The 25,245-nt window shown below is 48.2% G+C and overlaps 2 protein-coding genes across 3 annotated transcripts in view; both read left to right on the top strand.

Annotated features, from left to right (window-relative positions):
• Positions 1 to 177: 177 nt before the first annotated feature.
• Positions 178 to 17,657, top strand: LOC144727887 (uncharacterized). The gene is made up of 20 exons (XM_078607024.1): positions 178 to 196; positions 975 to 986; positions 4,393 to 4,410; positions 4,751 to 5,065; positions 5,748 to 5,765; positions 6,239 to 6,250; positions 6,796 to 6,816; positions 7,322 to 7,333; positions 8,996 to 9,112; positions 9,598 to 9,609; positions 10,155 to 10,175; positions 10,681 to 10,692; positions 12,011 to 12,028; positions 12,979 to 13,095; positions 13,581 to 13,592; positions 14,138 to 14,158; positions 14,664 to 14,675; positions 15,984 to 16,001; positions 16,952 to 17,068; positions 17,554 to 17,657. The coding sequence occupies exons 1-20, from the start codon at positions 178 to 180 to the stop codon at positions 17,571 to 17,573; spliced, it is 924 nt and encodes a 307-aa protein (XP_078463150.1). The 3' UTR covers positions 17,574 to 17,657.
• Positions 17,658 to 18,070: 413 nt separating this feature from the next.
• Positions 18,071 to 25,245, top strand: part of LOC144727949 (scavenger receptor cysteine-rich domain-containing protein DMBT1-like) — a 43,777-nt gene continuing 36,602 nt past the window's right edge. For both annotated transcript variants that reach the window (XM_078607097.1, XM_078607096.1), the window contains exons 1-2: positions 18,071 to 18,131; positions 18,633 to 18,644. In XM_078607097.1, the coding sequence (XP_078463223.1) occupies positions 18,086 to 18,131; positions 18,633 to 18,644 (58 nt within the window). In that variant the 5' untranslated portion in view covers positions 18,071 to 18,085. The remainder of the gene's footprint in view (positions 18,132 to 18,632; positions 18,645 to 25,245) is intronic.

Below are 25,245 nucleotides of genomic sequence, written 5' to 3'. Positions count from 1 at the left end.
CTATGTCATTGCAATCGCTATCATCATGTCAGTGCGATCGATGTTGGCTCATTAACTACAGTCAGCTCATTGTCAAGTAACCACTCTGAACTTAACAAGCCAGATGTAGCAATTCGAGTATTGTAGGTTACACATTTAGCTCACAACACTACCACACAATGAATGTCCCTGTACTAGATGACCCTGTTTTGGACAGGTGGTCTGTACTACTTATTTTCAGATTTTGAGATGTTCCACAACAATGACACAAAGATCCATACTCTTTGGCTCTTTGGGTAAAGTCACGTAGGTGAAAAAATAATAAAAATAAGAATAAAAATAGAACAACTCAATTAAATCACGACGTTTCGGAAGCAACACAAGCCTCCGTCATCAGGTGGGACAACCACATCAATAAACAAAGGACCCTGCTGATAACTGCTTTTTGTCTTTTTCATGCCTTCACATGCATCGTCTGCAGAATTAACTACTTACTTGACCAGTAAGTCATCACGCTCACACGTGACTCACAGCACCACGTGCTGGTTCCGACAGCGCCACCGTTTAGGTCCAGCCTCACGAGCAGTGCCCCAAGCTTGGGATGTCATCTTCAGGCATTGAGCTTCTTGCACGTGAAGACGGGATCGTACACTCTTCCCTCACCTGATACTGCCACAACAACGAAAACACCCCTCATTAAATTAACTAAATAATACTGTAGTCGTGACTATGTACAGGATAAAAAAACTAACATACATTTGATTGACTCACAGAGTTTATTGACTATTCTGAGACGATCCTGGCTATAGTTTTGCCAAACTGAAAAGTTCGCATGCAGCAGGCAACCAGAAGGGCACATTGATCAATCAAGCATAGATGGCACACTGTATACCAAGGTCATAAATACGTGTACATATGATTATCTATTTTCAAATGATCGTAATATGAATGTATTTGTACTTTGTCTCTTTTCAAATAATCATGATCTGATTCAGCTACAACTCCTGGTAACTAATAATTGTCAACACAAACATCTCAGTGCATGGTATGGGTCATTGTATAGAGAAAACAATAACTCGTGCTAACTGACCATGAATTGAGTCTAATTATATTGATCTCAGATTGATGACCAGTCGAATTGTTCCTTGCATGGGATGTATTTTGCAACTTTCTGAGTCAAGTACTCTAGCCACTTCTGTTAGATTAGATAGTTTGTTTATATTCTGCTGTAAATACGACTGGGTAATTCAAGAATGAAGAACAACCCCTTGCTAGAAAATATCCATCCCATTGATGAAAATGGGTTTGGTCTGTTTACATATTTATAATTTGGGGGAGCCCTTAGCAGTGCTGCTGCTAAGCCCTAACAATCGTTATCATCATCTCTGTGCGACAGTGGCTCATTAACAGCATTGAGCTCATCGAATAGGGGCAGCATCGCCCGTCTCAATGTGATGGTAAAGCAACGATGTGCGGCCCAAATCCAAATCATCGGAGCTGAACACATCGGAATATGTCAACAACAATTTACGCAGCGCACCACGTTGCTCCATGGACAGGGAAGAATTTCCGTCACATAAGTCAGCAACCCAACGATTGTCCGAACCCCTTGGCTCGGAAACCCCAGCAACCACTTCCCGGCTATGCGGACAATCATGCGTCGCAAACGCCGTAGTGGCATGTGCCACAACCGTACCGGCCGGAACACGGACGTTTTCCCCCCCCCGCATTAAGCACCTGTAAAAACGGTAATTGATCCGGCCGGACGATGGTCTGTGCCCCCACTAACGCCAACCCGGTTGTTATCGTGGCGGACGGTGACAACAAGATCCCTACTGCTCCTAGCCGATCAGGCAGGGGCTTCCGATACCGCAAGGGTATAAGCATCTGTGTACCAGGTGGGATGTCCACAGATGCGACGGACAGCGCCTGCACTTGTACGGCCGAAGCAGGTCGCCCCCAGGGCGACGGCAGAAACGAGATTTGACGGCCCCCCGGCAGTTCAATACAATTCTCATTGATTTTGATCAAAATGGGCATCTTAGCCAAAAAATCGGTGCCTAACAAACAAGGAACCGCCAAAGATCTCGATATTAACACAACGCCCGAGGCCGACACATCCCCAATAGATATCTTAGCATCCACCTGGCCCACGATACCCATGCTACCCCCGTTCGCAGCGACGCACGACCCATAAACCGGACGCACAGCCCCCGGCGGGATGCCCAACAGATGGAAAATGACATCCGAAATAATAGTCGCAGACGCGCCGGAGTCGACCAAAATGCGTACGTCCACCCCTTGTATAGACCCCGGTACAGTGGACGAACCCGTAGCGGCCGCGACGACTCTCCGTGCCAACTTGCGCCACTGCGTGACCGAGCGACAAGGCCCCGTCGAAGGGCTTTCTTTAACAACAACATTAGGATCGCGCAACGAAGGCGATGGGTGAGGTGTAAAGCCTTGCCGGGTGTCTGGTGCGTGCCGACATGCCTGTTTCGGAGGATCTTTAGTCGACTTGTCCGGTACCGAGGCCTCCTGCTGCGGCGGAGCCGGGAAGCGGGCCCAGCAGTCTCTGGCGTAGTGGCCCCTACGCCCGCAGCGGAAACATTCGGCATCGTTGCGCCGAAGCGCAGGCCTTGCCTCCTGATGGCCCCGTTCCGGTAGCGCCGCGCGCGGCCTCGGCCCGCCGCGTCCCGTCCATGGAGCGGAGGCGGCCGTCAGCTGTTGAGGGCCCCGGTCATCCGGAACGTAGACAGCCTGCGCAGGGTTCCACCCCAGCGCATCCCCTTCTTTGACGGGCCCCCCCGTCCACGCCGTCACTTGTTTCCAGCGACGGAGATTGAATTGCGCATCGAGACACTTAGCAGCCGTCCGGGAAGTTAGCTTCTCATGCCCACACACAGGCATGGGGATCCCTAGATCCCGAGACAGCTCCAACATTTTCCCTAATATGAGAGGCTCGAGCAGGTCCTGTGGCGTCTCAGGATAAGCTGCCATGGCCAGCTCCAGCACCGCACCCCTGAACGCCACGGGCGACTCCTCTGGTGCTCGTTGTCGTTGAGCGAATCGCCGATGCTCATCATCTGGTGGCTCGTAAGCGTCGGCCATTTCTTGAAAAACACCACATAAAGTTGCCTTCTTATCGGTCGTTATGGAACGGAAAAATCGGACAGATTCGTCGTCCAGGAGAGTCGGCAACACCTCCAAAGCCTCCGCATCGGTCCATCTTGCTGTGCGTACCGCCGCCAAGAAGCGGCAGGCGAACGCGCTCCAGTCCCCACCGACGGAAAATTCTTTGACTGTGGTAAGGTGGCGACTCCGACTCCTCTTCCCGCCGTCTTCCAATGGTGGTGGTTGTGGTGGCAAATTCAAAATGGCGTCGGCCCGCGGCGTGGCCAAGATGGCGGTTTGGCGCCGCGGAGCGCGCAAGATGGCGGCTTCTTGCCGCGTGGCCAATGGCGGCGGCAGGACAGGCAACGTGGCGGCCCGCGGAGCACCAACTGCGTCCTCCATCGTCCCTGGCGCGACGAGATGGCATAAATGCGTCAGGACGTCCTTAAGTGCCTCCAGTTGTACCGCCATCTCTTGCCATCGTTGATCAGCGTCTGATGATGTCGACGGACCCGCCACCGCGCCGACATCCTCCACTCCCGTCCCCGTGCTCGCCTCAGCAGGGCTCTCCTCCACCACCCCAGCAGAATCCGTGGTTGGAGGGAGTTCGTCGTCGTCGGACTAAGAAGCCGATGCAGGCGCCGGATTAAATTTCTTCCTCGCTTGTTTCGACATGCCGTTGCACTTCCGACACCAGTGTAATAAACGACTGGACCACGATGTCTGGCTCAGTATCCTTTATTCGGTTCGTACTGTATTCCCACACGGCTGTCTCTACTCTGTAGCTTCTCCTCGGTGCTGACTCCGATGTCGGCCCGATCCACAACAGCAGCCCCGCTGCTGTTACTCTCACATAGCCCCCCTTGGCTGTACTCGCTGCAACTCCTCTCTCCTTCGTCCTCTCTGCAGCTCTGACAGCCTCGTGCTGTCTCTCCCTCTTCTCTCCCGCCACACCTGGCAGCCACACCGCTGCCTCTAACACGCAGCCCTTCTGGCTGTCTTCTCCGCAGCTGCACACCACTCCGTAGCTTCCTCCTGTCTTCGGGGTTGGCTCCCGATGGCCGTCGGTGCCCCCCCCTCTTCTCACTCGCCCGCGTGGCCTCACTCTTTTCCGCTCACACCCCGACTGACTTCCCCTTCCGGTTTACCCGCTTAAGGACCCGAACCTTCCACCCACGTCACATGGCTCCACCCCCCGTGACGTCACATCCGGAAGGTCGCTTACGCCCGCATTACACAAGGACCATACTGATCACTGTGCTTTCGTCTGTTTCATGCCTTCACATTCATCGTCTGCAGAATCTCCTACCATCCCATGTAAGTCCTCCTGCACACACGTGACTCACATCACCATATGCTGGTACCGGCAGCGCCACCGTTTAGGCCCAGCCTCACGAGCAGTGCCCCAAGCTTGGGATGTCATCTTCAGGGTTCGAGCTTCTTGCAAGTGAAGACGTGATCTGACACCTACAAGTTTGAGAAACACTGCGCTGAAGGAAGCATTACATTTATTTAGGATAAATAGTCATCAAGTTGTAAATGCACGAATTGATGCACGTTTCTTGAGTGTGACGGTAGATTTTGCTATGTGGGTCATTAAATGCGTAAAGCTGTTGCAATGTTGAATAATACAAATAATTACTTTCATGCTCACCAGATGGGTCCATACGGCTGGCTGGGGGTGGCTCCTCGTGTCAGGGCCGGGTGGAGGTGTTCTACGGCGGCACGTGGGGCACGGTGTGCGATGACATCTGGAATCTGCAGCACGCCCAGGTCGTGTGTCGCCAGCTGGGCTGTGGCTCCGCTGTTGCTGCCTTGTCCGTAGCTTACTTCGGACCGGGCTCTGGTCAGATCTGGCTCGACAATGTCCAGTGCTTTGGCGACGAGCCTGAGCTCTCCTCCTGTCAGCATCCTTCCTGGGGGTTTCACGACTGTGGGCATCAGGAGGATGCCTCTGTCATCTGCTCGCAAGGTACATTCAATGTAACGTGCATGTGTAACACTTTGCCTAGATGCCCTGTAAATACATGTCCACGACGCTTCTATGTAGCCTAATGGAAAGGGTCAAAGGATTTCGAGAAGAGATAATGAGATGTACACAGTTAGACATAAACAGTCTGCCTCAGCAGCAGACCATGCTTTCCCACCTGATGACGGACGCTTGTGTTGCGCCCGAAACGTCGTGATTTATTTTATGTTTCTACCTACGTGACTTTACCGAAAAAACCAAAGAGTATGGATTCCTGCAGTCACGAAAGCTTCAAATCAAGATTGATCTTTTGTATAATCAGTTTGCAGTTTTAGGAGCCACAAAACACTGTCCGAAGGGAGGTGAAAGGTCCCTTTATACTCTTGTCCAAATCAAGTGTTGTGTTCTGTTTTTCACCTTTTTTCTGCACCATCGCGAGATGCGATTTAAGCACCAGGTGGCATCATGGGGGATACCGTCTACGCCAGGTGCAATGAGCGAGCCCTGCTGTGACGCTGGGATTGAATGCATTGCTCCCACTTGATATTAAACTGTATCTTCATGTGCAGTAGTTTGGTATGCGATGGGTGACTCTTCAGGCTTTGTGATGCTCATTAACAATGATACGAGAGCCCTGCTGATCACTGTGCTTTTGTCTGTTTCATGCCTTCACATTCGTCTACAGAATCTCCTTCCCTCCCATGTAAGTCCTCATGCTCACACGTGACTCAGAGCACCACGTGCTGGTACCGGCTGCGCCACCGTTTAGGCCCAGCCTCACGAGCAGTGCCCCAAGCTTGGGATGTCATCTTCAGGGATTGAACTTCTTCCAAGTGAAGACGTGATCGGACACCTACGTTCTTCCGTCACCTGATACTGAGCTAAATGATACGGTAGTCATGTGACCTTGTACACGATAACAAAAACAAGCATACCTATGAATGACTCAGAGTGTGTAGACTATTCTCAGATATCCTGGTTATTATTGTTATAAAATTGAAATGTGTTCTTGCAGCAGGCAACCGGATAGGTACACGGATCAAGCACGTATAGATGGCACTTACACTGTATGTAGGTGAAAAAACGTGTGAAAATATTAATTTATTATTGCAAAATGATTGTAATATTAACGTATTTGTACTTTTTCTCTTTTCAAATAATTACGATCTGGCTCAGCAACAACTGCTGGTAAGTAATGATTGTCAACATCAATATCATCTCTGTGCATGGTATGGGTCATTGTATAGAGACAACTCCTGCTAACTTACCACGAATTAGGTCTAATTATATTAACCTCAGATTGATGATCGGCGAATTGTGGTTCTAATGATATTGACCTCATTAATGACCAGCCGAACGTTTCCTTGCATGGGATTAATCTTGTAACTTCCTGAGTAAAGCAATCTAGCCACTATGCCCTTCTGCTGGATTATATAATTTGTAGATTTATATTTTTCTGAATATACTACTCATTAACTGCAGTCAGCTCGTTATCAAGTAACCACTGTGAACTTAACAAGCCGCCAGATGTAGCAATTCTAGTATTGTAGGTTACACATTTTGCTCACAAGACTACCACACAATTAATGGCCCTAGAATGGATGACAATGTCTGGGGCAGGTGGTCTGTACTACTTATTTTCAGATTTTGAGACGCTCCACAACAATGACACAAGGACCCTGCTGATCACTCTGTTTTTGTCTGTTTCATGGCTTCACATTCATCGTCTGCAGAAACTACTGAGTACTCCACCTGTAAGTCCTCACGCTCACACGTGACTCACAGCACCACGTGCTGGTTCCGACAGCGCCATCGTTTAGGCCCAGCCTCATGAGCAGTGCCCCAAGCTTGGGATGTCATCTTCAGGGATCGAGCTTCTTGCAAGTGAAGACGTGATCTGACACCTACATTCTTCCGTCAACTGATACTGCCACAACAACGAAAACACCCCTCATTAAATTAACTAAATAATACTTTAGTCGTGTGATCATGTACAGTACATGATTAAAAAAACATACATATGATTGACTCACAGAGTTTATAGACTATTCTGAGACGATCCTGGCCATAGTTTTGGCAAAAACTGAAATGTTCGCATGCAACAGGCAACCAGAAGGGCACATTGATCAATCAGGCATAGATGGCACACTGTATACCAAGGTAATAAATACGTGTACATAAGATTTTGTATTGCAATATGATCGTAATATTAATGTATTTGTACTTTGTCTCTTTTCACATAATCATGATCTGATTCAGCTACAACTCCTGGTAAGTAATACAAGTCAACACAAACATCTCAGTGCATGGTATGGGTCATTGTATAGAGAAACAATAACTCGTGCTAACTGACCATGAATTGAGTCTAATTATATTGATCTCAGATTGATAACCAGTCGAATTGTTCCTTGCATAGGATTTAGCTTGCAACTTTCTGAGTCAAGCACTCTAGCCACTCCTGTTAGTTTAGAGAGTTTGTGTATTTATATTCTGCTGTAAATACGACTGGGTTATTCAAGTATGAAGAACAACCCCTTGCTAGAAAATGTCCATCCCATTGATGAAAATGGGTTTGGTCTGTTTTACATATTTATAATTTGGGGGAGCCCTTAGCAGTGCTGCTGCTAAGCCCTGACAATCGCTATCATCTCTATGCGACAGTGGCTCATTAACAGCATTCAGCTCATTAGCTTGTAACCATTGTGAAATCAACAAGCCAGACGTAACAATTACAGTCGTGTACGTCATATATCTAGTTCACAACATTACAGCACAATGAATGGCCCTTGTATATCATGACACTGTTTTGGACAGGTGGTCTGTATTACATATTTAGTGGCATCGCTGGATGTCACTGTGCAGTGCCGGCCTTAGAGAGGCACGGCGTGCGGTGTAACGACATCGCGGACACCACAATGGTGTGGGTGCAGTATCGGCCCTAGAGGGGCTTGGTGAGCGCTGATTGATAGCGCTGGATGGCACCACGCTTGGCGTACAGTGCCAGCCCTACATGATAGGGTGTGGGAGTGCCGGCCATAGGAATGAGGTTACTAAAGGCCATGGCACTCTGGTTGATCCGAAAGGACACGTGACCAGTTAAGTCTACAAAGGGGCCCCAAGTGGGGGCTAGGGGGGTCACTTGGTCGGGGTCCAGATCCTGCTCGAGGATTCTGGAAGGTGGTCGTGGCCAAACGCGGAGCCAGCCACGCCGCAGAGGATCTAAGCCGGGTCCCCAGAGGGACTGGCATTGTTGTTCATCCTGAAAAAACCTTCGTCTACGTTCTCCGAGTCTCCAACACGTGGACCTGGACCCGAGCTGTGGTCCCGGTACATAGTAGCTAGTTACGTGGTAATTAGTGTAGTTAGCCTGGTGGTCACCACCATAGGTTATTCTGTTAAGGGGCAGTTACCCCGTGTGTTGATGTTAAATAAATGTGTTGCCTCCAAGTGTACGGCTGCGACTCAGTTGAACTCACGACACATATATTCAGTCAGATGGCCTTTAACAGATGGCTCACATGACTATAAAGTCTTTATTTAGTCCATGATTATTTTTATTATGTCACCATATAGTCATTGTTTCTGTGTGCGTGCACACCATTGTATTGAGGATCATGTAAAGTTCTAGTGATCCTAGTACGGAAAGTCAGGTAAAAAGTTCAAGCCCAATCCCAGCGCAATAAACATTGTAAACAAGGTCACGGCATCATCGCGTGCTTTCAGATGCGCTTTTGCGGCCGTCTGGAAAGCTCTTCCGACATTAGAAAGCCACTGGAGCTGCGAACTTTTAAATCTAGATTGAAAACGGATTTCTTCACAACTGATTGTCGTGCTTAGTTGTCTTTTACCAGCACCTGCGATTAGCACGGTTGGCTGCGTAAGCTGCGAAAGAAGTTCAACATGCAGACCTAATGATTGCGCCTTTCTTTGCAGATTGGTGCCAGTCATACCCCTGTCAAAATGGGGGCACCTGTGCATTCTACTGGTCGTATCCCTACTACCAGTGCTTTTGCCCTCCAGAATCATGGGGCAGCAACTGTGAATACGGAAGTAAGATAACTCCTTGAACCTTGTTTATCCCTTTTAATAAATCAAGCATTGTCATGTATCTGCTCATGTTAATGCGCACGTGGATGTATTAGTCTGTATACCTGTTGGTGTATTTTAGAGACGTGATCGGACACCTACATTCTTCCCGCAACTGATATTGCCGCAACAGCAACAAACCCTTATAAAATGGACTAAATAATACAGTAGTCACATGACCATGTACAGGATGAAAATATAGCCATGAATCACTCACCAAGTGTATAGACTATTCTTAGAAGATCCTGATTAGTCTGTGGAAAACTGATTGTAAATGTTTGCATCCTGGAGGAAGCCATAGGGCACACGATCCAAGCAAGTGTAGATGACACTTACACTCTGTATAGGTCAGAAATATGCGTGTAAATATGAATTTATTATTTCAAAATGATTGTAATATTAACGTATTTGTACTTTTTCTCTTTTCAAATAATTACGATCTGGCTCAGCAACAACTGCTGGTAAGTAATGATTGTCAACATCAATATCATCTCTGTGCATGGTATGGGTCATTGTATAGAGACAACTCCTGCTAACTTACCACGAATTAGGTCTAATTATATTAACCTCAGATTGATGATCGGCGAATTGTGGTTCTAATGATATTGACCTCATTAATGACCAGCCGAACGTTTCCTTGCATGGGATTAATCTTGTAACTTCCTGAGTAAAGCAATCTAGCCACTATGCCCTTCTGCTGGATTATATAATTTGTAGATTTATATTTTTCTGAATATACTACTCATTAACTGCAGTCAGCTCGTCATCAAGTAACCACTGTGAACTTAACAAGCCGCCAGATGTAGCAATTATAGTATTGTAGGTTACACATTTTGCTCACAAGACTACCACACAATTAATGGCCCTAGAATGGATGACAATGTCTGGGGCAGGTGGTCTGTACTACTTATTTTCAGATTTTGAGACGCTCCACAACAATGACACAAGGACCCTGCTGATCACTCTGTTTTTGTCTGTTTCATGGCTTCACATTCATCGTCTGCAGAAACTACTGAGTACTCCACCTGTAAGTCCTCACGCTCACACGTGACTCACAGCACCACGTGCTGGTTCCGACAGCGCCATCGTTTAGGCCCAGCCTCATGAGCAGTGCCCCAAGCTTGGGATGTCATCTTCAGGGATCGAGCTTCTTGCAAGTGAAGACGTGATCTGACACCTACATTCTTCCCTCAACTGATACTGCCACAACAACGAAAACACCCCTCATTAAATTAACTAAATAATACTTTAGTCGTGTGATCATGTACAGTACATGATTAAAAAAACATACATATGATTGACTCACAGAGTTTATAGACTATTCTGAGACGATCCTGGCCATAGTTTTGGCAAAAACTGAAATGTTCGCATGCAACAGGCAACCAGAAGGGCACATTGATCAATCAGGCATAGATGGCACACTGTATACCAAGGTAATAAATACGTGTACATAAGATTTTGTATTGCAATATGATCGTAATATTAATGTATTTGTACTTTGTCTCTTTTCACATAATCATGATCTGATTCAGCTACAACTCCTGGTAAGTAATACAAGTCAACACAAACATCTCAGTGCATGGTATGGGTCATTGTGTAGAGAAACAATAACTCGTGCTAACTGACCATGAATTGAGTCTAATTATATTGATCTCAGATTGATAACCAGTCGAATTGTTCCTTGCATAGGATTTAGCTTGCAACTTTCTGAGTCAAGCACTCTAGCCACTCCTGTTAGTTTAGAGAGTTTGTGTATTTATATTCTGCTGTAAATACGACTGGGTTATTCAAGTATGAAGAACAACCCCTTGCTAGAAAATGTCCATCCCATTGATGAAAATGGGTTTGGTCTGTTTTACATATTGATCATTTGGGGGAGCCCTTAGCAATGCTGCTGGTAAGCCCTGACAATCGCTATCATCATCTCTATGCGACAGTGGCTCATTAACAGCATTCAGCTCATTAGCTTGTAACCATTGTGAAATCAACAAGCCAGACGTAACAATTACAGTCGTGTACGTTATACACGTATATCTAGTTCACAACATTACAGCACAATGAATGGCCCTTGTATATCATGACACTGTTTTGGACAGGTGGTCTGTATTACATATTTAGTGGCATCGCTGGATGTCACTGTGCAGTGCCGGCCTTAGAGAGGCACGGCGTGCGGTGTAACGACATCGCGGACACCACAATGGTGTGGGTGCAGTATCGGCCCTAGAGGGGCTTGGTGAGCGCTGATTGATAGCGCTGGATGGCACCACGCTTGGCGTACAGTGCCAGCCCTACATGATAGGGTGTGGGAGTGCCGGCCATAGGAATGAGGTTACTAAAGGCCATGGCACTCTGGTTGATCCGAAAGGACACGTGACCAGTTAAGTCTACAAAGGGGCCCCAAGTGGGGGCTAGGGGGGTCACTTGGTCGGGGTCCAGATCCTGCTCGAGGATTCTGGAAGGTGGTCGTGGCCAAACGCGGAGCCAGCCACGCCGCAGAGGATCTAAGCCGGGTCCCCAGAGGGACTGGCATTGTTGTTCATCCTGAAAAAACCTTCGTCTACGTTCTCCGAGTCTCCAACACGTGGACCTGGACCCGAGCTGTGGTCCCGGTCCATAGTAGCTAGTTACGTGGTAATTAGTGTAGTTAGCCTGGTGGTCACCACCATAGGTTATTCTGTTAAGGGGCAGTTACCCCGTGTGTTGGTGTTAAATAAATGTGTTGCCTCCAAGTGTACGGCTGCGACTCAGTTGAACTCACGACACATATATTCAGGTTTTGAGATGCTCCATAACAATGATACAAGGACCATACTGATCACTGTGCTTTCGTCTGTTTCATGCCTTCACATTCATCGTCTACAGAATCTACTTCCCTCCCATGTAAGTCCTCATGCTCACACGTGACTCACAGCACCACGTGCTGGTACCGGCAGCGCCACCGTTTAGGTCCAGCCTCACGAGTAGTGCCCCAAGCTTGGGATGTCATCTTCAGGGATCGAGCTTCTTCCAAGTGAAGACGTGATCTGGCACCTACATTTTTCCCTCAACTGATATTGCCATAACAGCAAAAAACCCGTATAAAATAGACTCAATGTGACCATGTACAGGATCAAAATATACCCATGAATGACTCACCAAGTTTACACACAATTCTTACAAGATCCTGCTTAGTCTTTGGAAAACTGTTTGTCAATGTTTGCATCCTGGAGGAAACCAGCGGGCATACGGATCAAGCAAGTGTAGACGACACTTACACTGTCTATATAGTTCAAAAATGCGATTGAAGTATCATCTAATAAAGGCACAACATTGTCCTCTGGGTAAACCTCGAACACAAAATAGCTCCGTCTCTCCGTGATCCACAAACCTCACCCACAACCACATAAAGTCAGATGGCCTTTAACAGATGGCTCACATGACTATAAACTCTTTATTTAGTCCATGATTATTTTTATTATGTCACCATATAGTCATTGTTTCTGTGTGCGTGCACACCATTGTATTGAGGATCATGTAAAGTTCTAGTGATCCTAGTACGGAAAGTCAGGTAAAAAGTTCAAGCCCAATCCCAGCGCAATAAACATTGTAAACAAGGTCACGGCATCATCGCGTGCTTTCAGATGCGCTTTTGCGGCCGTCTGGAAAGCTCTTCCGACATTAGAAAGCCACTGGAGCTGCGAACTTTTAAATCTAGATTGAAAACGGATTTCTTCACAACTGATTGTCGTGCTTAGTTGTCTTTTACCAGCACCTGCGATTAGCACGGTTGGCTGCGTAAGCTGCGAAAGAAGTTCAACATGCAGACCTAATGATTGCGCCTTTCTTTGCAGATTGGTGCCAGTCATACCCCTGTCAAAATGGGGGCACCTGTGCATTCTACTGGTCGTATCCCTACTACCAGTGCTTTTGCCCTCCAGAATCATGGGGCAGCAACTGTGAATACGGAAGTAAGATAACTCCTTGAACCTTGTTTATCCCTTTTAATAAATCAAGCATTGTCATGTATCTGCTCATGTTAATGCGCACGTGGATGTATTAGTCTGTATACCTGTTGGTGTATTTTAGAGACGTGATCGGACACCTACATTCTTCCCGCAACTGATATTGCCGCAACAGCAACAAACCCTTATAAAATGGACTAAATAATACAGTAGTCACATGACCATGTACAGGATGAAAATATAGCCATGAATCACTCACCAAGTGTATAGACTATTCTTAGAAGATCCTGATTAGTCTGTGGAAAACTGATTGTAAATGTTTGCATCCTGGAGGAAGCCATAGGGCACACGATCCAAGCAAGTGTAGATGACACTTACACTCTGTATAGGTCAGAAATATGCGTGTAAATATGAATTTATTATTTCAAAATGATTGTAATATTAACGTATTTGTACTTTTTCTCTTTTCAAATAATTACGATCTGGCTCAGCAACAACTGCTGGTAAGTAATGATTGTCAACATCAATATCATCTCTGTGCATGGTATGGGTCATTGTATAGAGACAACTCCTGCTAACTTACCACGAATTAGGTCTAATTATATTAACCTCAGATTGATGATCGGCGAATTGTGGTTCTAATGATATTGACCTCATTAATGACCAGCCGAACGTTTCCTTGCATGGGATTAATCTTGTAACTTCCTGAGTAAAGCAATCTAGCCACTATGCCCTTCTGCTGGATTATATAATTTGTAGATTTATATTTTTCTGAATATACTACTCATTAACTGCAGTCAGCTCGTCATCAAGTAACCACTGTGAACTTAACAAGCCGCCAGATGTAGCAATTCTAGTATTGTAGGTTACACATTTTGCTCACAAGACTACCACACAATTAATGGCCCTAGAATGGATGACAATGTCTGGGGCAGGTGGTCTGTACTACTTATTTTCAGATTTTGAGACGCTCCACAACAATGACACAAGGACCCTGCTGATCACTCTGTTTTTGTCTGTTTCATGGCTTCACATTCATCGTCTGCAGAAACTACTGAGTACTCCACCTGTAAGTCCTCACGCTCACACGTGACTCACAGCACCACGTGCTGGTTCCGACAGTGCCATCGTTTAGGCCCAGCCTCATGAGCAGTGCCCCAAGCTTGGGATGTCATCTTCAGGGATCGAGCTTCTTGCAAGTGAAGACGTGATCTGACACCTACATTCTTCCCTCAACTGATACTGCCACAACAACGAAAACACCCCTCATTAAATTAACTAAATAATACTTTAGTCGTGTGATCATGTACAGTACATGATTAAAAAAACATACATATGATTGACTCACAGAGTTTATAGACTATTCTGAGACGATCCTGGCCATAGTTTTGGCAAAAACTGAAATGTTCGCATGCAACAGGCAACCAGAAGGGCACATTGATCAATCAGGCATAGATGGCACACTGTATACCAAGGTAATAAATACGTGTACATAAGATTTTGTATTGCAATATGATCGTAATATTAATGTATTTGTACTTTGTCTCTTTTCACATAATCATGATCTGATTCAGCTACAACTCCTGGTAAGTAATACAAGTCAACACAAACATCTCAGTGCATGGTATGGGTCATTGTATAGAGAAACAATAACTCGTGCTAACTGACCATGAATTGAGTCTAATTATATTGATCTCAGATTGATAACCAGTCGAATTGTTCCTTGCATAGGATTTAGCTTGCAACTTTCTGAGTCAAGCACTCTAGCCACTCCTGTTAGTTTAGAGAGTTTGTGTATTTATATTCTGCTGTAAATACGACTGGGTTATTCAAGTATGAAGAACAACCCCTTGCTAGAAAATGTCCATCCCATTGATGAAAATGGGTTTGGTCTGTTTTACATATTGATCATTTGGGGAGCTCTTAGCAATGCTGCTGGTAAGCCCTGACAATCGCTATCATCTCTATGCGACAGTGGCTCATTAACAGCATTCAGCTCATTAGCTTGTAACCATTGTGAAATCAACAAGCCAGACGTAACAATTACAGTCGTGTACGTTATATATCTAGTTCACAACATTACAGCACAATGAATGGCCCTTGTATATCATGACACTGTTTTGGACAGGTGGTCTGTATTACATATTTAGTGGCATCGCTGGATGTCACTGTGCAGTGCCGGCCTTAGAGAGGCACGGCGTGCGGTGTAACGACATCGCGGACACCACAATGGTGTGGGTGCAGTATCGGCCCTAGAGGGGCTTGGTGAGCGCTGATTGATAGCGCTGGATGGCACCACGCTTGGCGTACAGTGCCAGCCCTACATGATAGGGTGTGGGAGTGCCGGCCATAGGAATGAGGTTACTAAAGGCCATGGCACTCTGGTTGATCCGAAAGGACACGTGACCAGTTAAGTCTACAAAGGGGCCCCAAGTGGGGGCTAGGGGGGTCACTTGGTCGGGGTCCAGATCCTGCTCGAGGATTCTGGAAGGTGGTCGTGGCCAAACGCGGAGCCAGCCACACCGCAGAGGATCTAAGCCGGGTCCCCAGAGGGACTGGCATTGTTGTTCATCCTGAAAAAACCTTCGTCTACGTTCTCCGAGTCTCCAACACGTGGACCTGGACCCGAGCTGTGGTCCCGGTCCATAGTAGCTAGTTACGTGGTAATTAGTGTAGTTAGCCTGGTGGTCACCACCATAGGTTATTCTGTTAAGGGGCAGTTACCCCGTGTGTTGGTGTTAAATAAATGTGTTGCCTCCAAGTGTACGGCTGCGACTCAGTTGAACTCACGACACATATATTCAGGTTTTGAGATGCTCCATAACAATGATACAGGGACCATACTGATCACTGTGCTTTCGTCTGTTTCATGCCTTCACATTCATCGTCTACAGAATCTACTTCCCTCCCATGTAAGTCCTCATGCTCACACGTGACTCACAGCACCACGTGCTGGTACCGGCAGCGCCACCGTTTAGGTCCAGCCTCACGAGTAGTGCCCCAAGCTTGGGATGTCATCTTCAGGGATCGAGCTTCTTCCAAGTGAAGACGTGATCTGGCACCTACATTTTTCCCTCAACTGATATTGCCATAACAGCAAAAAACCCGTATAAAATAGACTCAATGTGACCATGTACAGGATCAAAATATACCCATGAATGACTCACCAAGTTTACACACAATTCTTACAAGATCCTGCTTAGTCTTTGGAAAACTGTTTGTCAATGTTTGCATCCTGGAGGAAACCAGCGGGCATACGGATCAAGCAAGTGTAGACGACACTTACACTGTCTATATAGTTCAAAAATGCGATTGAAGTATCATCTAATAAAGGCACAACATTGTCCTCTGGGTAAACCTCGAACACAAAATAGCTCCGTCTCTCCGTGATCCACAAACCTCACCCACAACCACATAAAGTCAGATGGCCTTTAACAGATGGCTCACATGACTATAAACTCTTTATTTAGTCCATGATTATTTTTATTATGTCACCATATAGTCATTGTTTCTGTGTGCGTGCACACCATTGTATTGAGGATCATGTAAAGTTCTAGTGATCCTAGTACGGAAAGTCAGGTAAAAAGTTCAAGCCCAATCCCAGCGCAATAAACATTGTAAACAAGGTCACGGCATCATCGCGTGCTTTCAGATGCGCTTTTGCGGCCGTCTGGAAAGCTCTTCCGACATTAGAAAGCCACTGGAGCTGCGAACTTTTAAATCTAGATTGAAAACGGATTTCTTCACAACTGATTGTCGTGCTTAGTTGTCTTTTACCAGCACCTGCGATTAGCACGGTTGGCTGCGTAAGCTGCGAAAGAAGTTCAACATGCAGACCTAATGATTGCGCCTTTCTTTGCAGATTGGTGCCAGTCATACCCCTGTCAAAATGGGGGCACCTGTGCATTCTACTGGTCGTATCCCTACTACCAGTGCTTTTGCCCTCCAGAATCATGGGGCAGCAACTGTGAATACGGAAGTAAGATAACTCCTTGAACCTTGTTTATCCCTTTTAATAAATCAAGCATTGTCATGTATCTGCTCATGTTAATGCGCACGTGGATGTATTAGTCTGTATACCTGTTGGTGTATTTTAGAGACGTGATCGGACACCTACATTCTTCCCGCAACTGATATTGCCGCAACAGCAACAAACCCTTATAAAATGGACTAAATAATACAGTAGTCACATGACCATGTACAGGATGAAAATATAGCCATGAATCACTCACCAAGTGTATAGACTATTCTTAGAAGATCCTGATTAGTCTGTGGAAAACTGATTGTAAATGTTTGCATCCTGGAGGAAGCCATAGGGCACACGATCCAAGCAAGTGTAGATGACACTTACACTATGTATAGGTCAGAAATATGCGTGTAAATATGAATTTATTATTTCAAAATGATTGTAATATTAACGTATTTGTACTTTTTCTCTTTTCAAATAATTACGATCTGGCTCAGCAACAACTGCTGGTAAGTAATGATTGTCAACATCAATATCATCTCTGTGCATGGTATGGGTCATTGTATAGAGACAACTCCTGCTAACTTACCACGAATTAGGTCTAATTATATTAACCTCAGATTGATGATCGGCGAATTGTGGTTCTAATGATATTGACCTCATTAATGACCAGCCGAACGTTTCCTTGCATGGGATTAATCTTGTAACTTCCTGAGTAAAGCAATCTAGCCACTATGCCCTTCTGCTGGATTATATAATTTGTAGATTTATATTTTTCTGAATATACTACTCATTAACTGCAGTCAGCTCGTCATCAAGTAACCACTGTGAACTTAACAAGCCGCCAGATGTAGCAATTCTAGTATTGTAGGTTACACATTTTGCTCACAAGACTACCACACAATTAATGGCCCTAGAATGGATGACAATGTCTGGGGCAGGTGGTCTGTACTACTTATTTTCAGATTTTGAGACGCTCCACAACAATGACACAAGGACCATGCTGATCACTCTGTTTTTGTCTGTTTCATGGCTTCACATTCATCGTCTGCAGAAACGACTACTTACTCCACCTGTCAGTCATCACGCTCACACGTGACTCACAACACCATGTCCTGGTACCGGCAGTGCCACTGTTTAGGCCCAGCTCACGATCAGTGCCCCAAACCTGGCATGTCATCTTCAGGGATTGAGCTTCTTCCAAGTGAAGAATTGATCGTACACCTACATTCTTCCCTCAGCTGATACTGCAACGACAACGAAAACTCCCTTATTAAATTAACTAAATAATACTTTAGTCGTGTGATCATGTACAGGATAAAAAACATACATATGATTGACTCAGAGTTTATAGATTATTCTGAGAATATCCTGGCCATAGTTTTGGCAAAACTGGAACGTTTGCATGCAGGCGGCTACCAGAAGGGCACATTGATCAATTAAGAATAGATTACACTTACACTGTATATATAGGTGAAAAATACGTGTGTAAATATGAATGTATTATTTGCAAAATGATTGTAATATTCATTTATTTGTACTTTGTCTCTTTTCAAATGATCTTGATCTGATTCAGCTACAACTCCTGGTAAGTAATAATTGTCAACACAAACCTCTCAATGCATGGTATGGGTCATTGTATAGAGAAAACTCGTGCAAACTGATCATTAATTGGTTTCTAATTATATTGACCTCAGATTGATGACCAGTAGAATTGTTCCTTGCAAGGGATTTATTTTGCAACTTTCTGAGTCAAGTACTAGAGCCAGTTCTGTTAGTTTAGAGAGTTTGTGTATTTATATTCTGCTGTAAATACGACTGGGTAATTCAAGTATGAAGAACAACCCCTTGCTAGAAAATGTCCATCCCATTGATGAAAATGGGTTTGGTCTGTTTTACATATTTATCATTTGGCGGAACCCTTAGCAGTGCTGTTGCTAAGCCCTGACAATCGCTATCATCTCTATGCGACAGTGGCTCATTAACAGCATTCAGCTCATTAGCTTGTAACCATTGTGAAATTAACAAGCCAGACGTAGAAATTACAGTCGTGTACGTTATACACGTATATCTAGTTCACAACATTACGGCACAATGAATGGCCCTGGTTGCATGACACTGTTTTGGACAGGTGGTCTGTATTACATATTTAGTGGCATCGCGGGATGTCACTATGCAGTGCCGGCCTTAGAGAGGCACGGCGTGCGGTGTAACGACATCGCGGACACCACAATGGTGTGGGTGCAGTACCGGCCCTAGAAGGGCTCGGTGAGTACCGATTGATAGCGCTGGGTGGCGCCACGCTTGGCGTGCAGTGCCAGCCCCTACAGGACAGGGTGTGGGAGTGCCGGCTGTAGAAATGAGGTTACTAAAGGCCATGGCACTTTGGTTGACCCGAAAGGACACGTGACCAGTTAAGTCTACAAAGGGGCCCCAAGTGAGGGCTGGGGGTGGTTACGTGGCCAAGGAGCGGAGCCAGCCACGCCGCAGAGAATAGAAGCCGGGTCCCCCAGAGGGACCGGCGTTGTTGTTCATCCTGAAGAAACCTTCGTCTACGTTCTCCGAGTCTCCAACACGTGGACCTGGACCCGAGCTGTGGTCCCGGTCCATAGTAGCTAGTTACGTGGTAATTAGTGTAGTTAGCCTGGTGGTCACCACCATAGGTTATTCTGTTAAGGGGCAGTTACCCTGTGTGTTGGTGTTAAATAAATGTGTTTGCCTCCAAGTGTCCGTCTGTGACTCAGTTGAACTCACTACACATATATTCAGGTTTTGAGATGCTCCATAACAATGATACAAGTGTAATAAACGACTGGACCACGATGTCTGGCTCAGTATCCTTTATTCGGTTCGTACTGTATTCCCACACGGCTGTTTCTACTCTGTAGCTTCTCGGTGCTGACTCCGATGTCGGCCCGATCCACAACAGCAGCCCCGCTGCTGTTACTCTCACACAGCCCCCCTTGGCTGTACTCGCTGCAACTCCTCTCTCCTTCGTCCTCTCTGCAGCTCTGACAGCCTCGTGCTGTCTCTCCCTCTTCTCTCCCGCCACACCTGGCAGCCACACCGCTGCCTCTAACACGCAGCCCTTCTGGCTGTCTTCTCCGCAGCTGCACACCACTCCGTAGCTTCCTCCTGTCTTCGGGGTTGGCTCCCGATGGCCGTCGGTGCCCCCCCCTCTTCTCACTCGCCCGCGTGGCCTCACTCTTTTCCGCTCACACCCCGACTGACTTCCCCTTCCGGTTTACCCGCTTAAGGACCCGAACCTTCCACCCACGTCACATGGCTCCACCCCCCGTGACGTCACATCCGGAAGGTCGCTTACGCCCGCATTACACCACCCTCCCCCGTAGAAAAATCCCAGCCGACCTCGGCTGACCAATAGCAATCGTAATGCGGCGAATCGACCTACCCCCCTAAGGGACACTAAGCATACAATGTAACAGCAAGAACAACAACAACAACGCAATTAACATCAACGAACGTACAAAAAGCATGCAATAAATACAACTGTAAGAAAAAGATAAAAACACAGCAACAATCAACGAAACGTAAGCGATTTGGAACGTGTGCGGGTCGCCGGCCCGTCCCGGACGGTCGGCGGCCCACTCGTAGAACGGGAACGCGATGAAAGTCGAGGAATGATAGGGGGTAATCCCCCGGCCGCAGCTGGAAGTCCACCAACGTCCCGTGTCCCTAAAGAATTAGTCTTGGGCTTGTCCTGTGACCGTGCCCGCAGCTGGGTCGGAAGGGCTGCAGGGCTCGAAGGTCCCGCAGACCTGGCAGGCGTCCTCCGAGCAGGGCCCCTCGTCCCCCGCAATGTCACGGCCGGCCTGTCTGGAACAGGTACGACAGGCGCTCTAGCAAGATCAATGGACGCAGGCAGGGGAGAGTCAGCAGCAACAGACCCCGGCAAGGCAACATTGGGGGATGACGCATCATGTAAGGGAGCAACATATGGTTTCAAGCGCGACGTATGCACAACCCAGCGACGAGACCCAATTTGGACGCGTGCTGACTGTGGGTTGGGAACCGCAATGAGGCGTATGGGACCATGCCAGGGTTTGTGCAATTTCGGAGAGGTTCCCGGACGTACCTGTGGACAATTAAGCCAGGCTAGGTCCCCAACCTTCCAGGGGCACTCCCCCTCGGACCGTCGCGCATATCGCTCGTTCCGGGCCTGGGCTTTGGCCGTAGCCACGCGGGCATTCTCCCGCGCCTCCGTGACTCGGCGAACCGTGTCCTGAATGTATTCAGGAAGTGGTTTACGAGGTCCCTTCACCCCAGTTCCCAATTGCACATCCACCGGCGGCACGTTTTCCCGACCATACATAAGGTAAAACGGCGAATACCCTGTAGCCGCATGAGGCGTCATCCTGTACGCCGAAAGCACTCCGGGGATGTGCAGATCCCAATCTGATTGTTGTTCGCTCACGGTATGGCAAAGCATGGCAGACAATGTCCTGTTCAGCCGTTCAACCATACCATCCGTCTGCGGATGGTATGGGGATGTCCGTACTTTCTTAGTCCCAAGGCCCGCGCACACTTCCGCCAATAATTTAGAAGAGAAATTCCTGCCCTGGTACGTGAGGTGTCTCTCAGGCGCCCCCTTGTCCATAATATACCCAAACAAAAAGGCGTCGGTAATGGCCGCGGCCGACTGATCGGGCAACGGCCAGGCCATCGGCCAACGGGAGAGGTACTCAACCCCTACCAGCAAATATTTATTACCCCTCGCCGATGGTGGAAAAGGTCCCAATATGTCCAGTGCCACCAATTCATTGACTCGAGACACCTGAATCGACTGGAGAGGCGGCACGTAAGGATGTTTCGGCGGCTTACGTCGTGCACACGCAGGGCACGCGCGTACGTGCCCTACGACATCTGTCGCCATGCCGTGCCAAAAATAATGACGTTGCAACGTCAACAAGGTCTTCTGCACCCCTAAATGTAAGAGAGTGTCACAATGGAGGGTTCTAATCAACTCGAATCGCAAGGACGTTGGTACCACCAGGCGCCAACGTTCCTGGAACCCCTCCCGCCACATAAGCAGACCATCTCGGAGAGCGGTTTGCGGCCCCACAGCCGTACTCGGACTCCCATTGTCCCTAGCAGACCGCTTCCGCAAGGACACCAACGACTCATCCATCATCTGTTCCCGGATCCAGACAGACCGCGGCAGATTCAAAACCCCGTCAGCCGGTCCCGGTTCCATCGGAGTGTCCGACTTCTCGACGGCCAACGTAAGCGGCTGAGGGGGGTTTGGAATCGGCGAACACCTATGCGTCCCCGACTCACATTTACAAGGGGCGCGCCGCGGTAATCTGGAAAGTGCGTCAGCGTTCGCATGGCGCACTCCCTTCCGATGTTGAATTTGGAAGGAAAATTCCTGTAGCGTGTCCAACCAACGTGCCAACTGTCCGGATGGCTGGTCAATTTTAAGGGCATATTGCAAGGCCGCATGATCCGTACGCACAATAAAAGAACGACCGTAGAGGTATGGTCGAAATTGCCGTAGGAAAAAAACAACCGCCAATAGTTCTCTGCGAGTGACACAGTAGCGGGTTTCCGCAGGAGACAAGACTCGGCTACCATACGCCACGACACGCTCCACACCCCCTTTAGACTGTGATAATACCGCCCCAATACCCGTGTCACTCGCGTCCGTATCAAGAATGAATGGGTGATCGAAATCGGGATAATCCAATGTTGGGGCCGTGGCCAATAGATCACGCAGACTCTGAAAGGCCGCCTCCTCCGGCTGTCCCCAACCAAACTTCCGTCCTTTACCCGTAAGGAGATGCAAGGGCCTCGCAATCGTCGCAAAACCCGGCACAAATCTTCGGTAATACGAGGCAAATCCCAAAAACCGCCGAACATCCCCCACGGTGGCCGGAGTCGGCCAATCCCGGACGCACGCCGTCTTTTCCGGATCCGTGGACACCCCCTCAGCACTCACAATGTGCCCCAAATAGCGGACGGACCGTTGCAGTAGGTGACATTTCTTTGGTTTGAATTTCAATTTGGCAGAACGCATCCTCGTGAACACTGTCTCCAGCCGCGTCAAATGTTCATCAAATGTGCGGCTGAAGACAATAATATCATCCAAATATATAAGACACGTCTCCCACTGCAACCCCGACAAAACGAGCTCCATCAATCTTTGAAATGTAGCAGGGGCCGCATTCAATCCCATCGGGAGACAGTTGAATTGAAATAACTCCTGCGGCGTACGGAATGCGGTTTTCTCCCGTGAGGACTCGTCAAGGGGAAGCTGCCAAAATCCCGAAGAGAGGTCCAGTGTGGAAAAGAACAATGCGTCGAGGGAGTCATCCATACGCAGCAGGGGGTACGCATCTGCCACCGATATTTTATTCAATTTCCGGAAATCAACACAAAATCGCAATTTGCCATCCTTTTTCTTAACCAAGACGACCGGAGCGCCCCATGGGCTGTTAGATGGCGATATAATGTCCGCAGCCAACATGTCTTCCACTGCCCCCCGCACGTGTTCTCGCTCCGCAGGACTCATCCGATGCGAATTTAATCGAATAGGGGCAGCATCGCCCGTCTCAATGTGATGGTAAAGCAACGATGTGCGGCCCAAATCCAAATCATCGGAGCTGAACACATCGGAATATGTCAACAACAATTTACGCAGCGCACCACGTTGCTCCATGGACAGGGAAGAATTTCCGTCACATAAGTCAGCAACCCAACGATTGTCCGAACCCCTTGGCTCGGAAACCCCAGCAACCACTTCCCGGCTATGCGGACAATCATGCGTCGCAAACGCCGTAGTGGCATGTGCCACAACCGTACCGGCCGGAACACGGACGTTTTCCCCCCCCGCATTAAGCACCTGTAAAAACGGTAATTGATCCGGCCGGACGATGGTCTGTGCCCCCACTAACGCCAACCCGGTTGTTATCGTGGCGGACGGTGACAACAAGACCCCTACTGCTCCTAGCCGATCAGGCAGGGGCTTCCGATACCGCAAGGGTATAAGCATCTGTGTACCAGGTGGGATGTCCACAGATGCGACGGACAGCGCCTGCACTTGTACGGCCGAAGCAGGTCGCCCCCAGGGCGACGGCAGAAACGAGATTTGACGGCCCCCCGGCAGTTCAATACAATTCTCATTGATTTTGATCAAAATGGGCATCTTAGCCAAAAAATCGGTGCCTAACAAACAAGGAACCGCCAAAGATCTCGATATTAACACAACGCCCGAGGCCGACACATCCCCAATAGATATCTTAGCATCCACCTGGCCCACGATACCCATGCTACCCCCGTTCGCAGCGACGCACGACCCATAAACCGGACGCACAGCCCCCGGCGGGATGCCCAACAGATGGAAAATGACATCCGAAATAATAGTCGCAGACGCGCCGGAGTCGACCAAAATGCGTACGTCCACCCCTTGTATAGACCCCGGTACAGTGGACGAACCCGTAGCGGCCGCGACGACTCTCCGTGCCAACTTGCGCCACTGCGTGACTGAGCGACAAGGCCCCGTCGAAGGGCTTTCTTTAACAACAACATTAGGATCGCGCAACGAAGGCGATGGGTGAGGTGTAAAGCCTTGCCGGGTGTCTGGTGCGTGCCGACATGCCTGTTTCGGAGGATCTTTAGTCGACTTGTCCGGTACCGAGGCCTCCTGCTGCGGCGGAGCCGGGAAGCGGGCCCAGCAGTCTCTGGCGTAGTGGCCCCTACGCCCGCAGCGGAAACATTCGGCATCGTTGCGCCGAAGCGCAGGCCTTGCCTCCTGATGGCCCCGTTCCGGTAGCGCCGCGCGCGGCCTCGGCCCGCCGCGTCCCGTCCATGGAGCGGAGGCGGCCGTCAGCTGTTGAGGGCCCCGGTCATCCGGAACGTAGACAGCCTGCGCAGGGTTCCACCCCAGCGCATCCCCTTCTTTGACGGGCCCCCCCGTCCACGCCGTCACTTGTTTCCAGCGACGGAGATTGAATTGCGCATCGAGACACTTAGCAGCCGTCCGGGAAGTTAGCTTCTCATGCCCACACACAGGCATGGGGATCCCTAGATCCCGAGACAGCTCCAACATTTTCCCTAATATGAGAGGCTCGAGCAGGTCCTGTGGCGTCTCAGGATAAGCTGCCATGGCCAGCTCCAGCACCGCACCCCTGAACGCCACGGGCGGCTCCTCTGGTGCTCGTTGTCGTTGA

Source organism: Lampetra planeri, chromosome 27, assembly GCF_965212315.1.
Source record: "Lampetra planeri chromosome 27, kcLamPlan1.2.h2, whole genome shotgun sequence".
NCBI lineage: Eukaryota > Metazoa > Chordata > Hyperoartia > Petromyzontiformes > Petromyzontidae > Lampetra > Lampetra planeri.
This window is presented reverse-complemented; position numbering and strand designations above follow the sequence as displayed.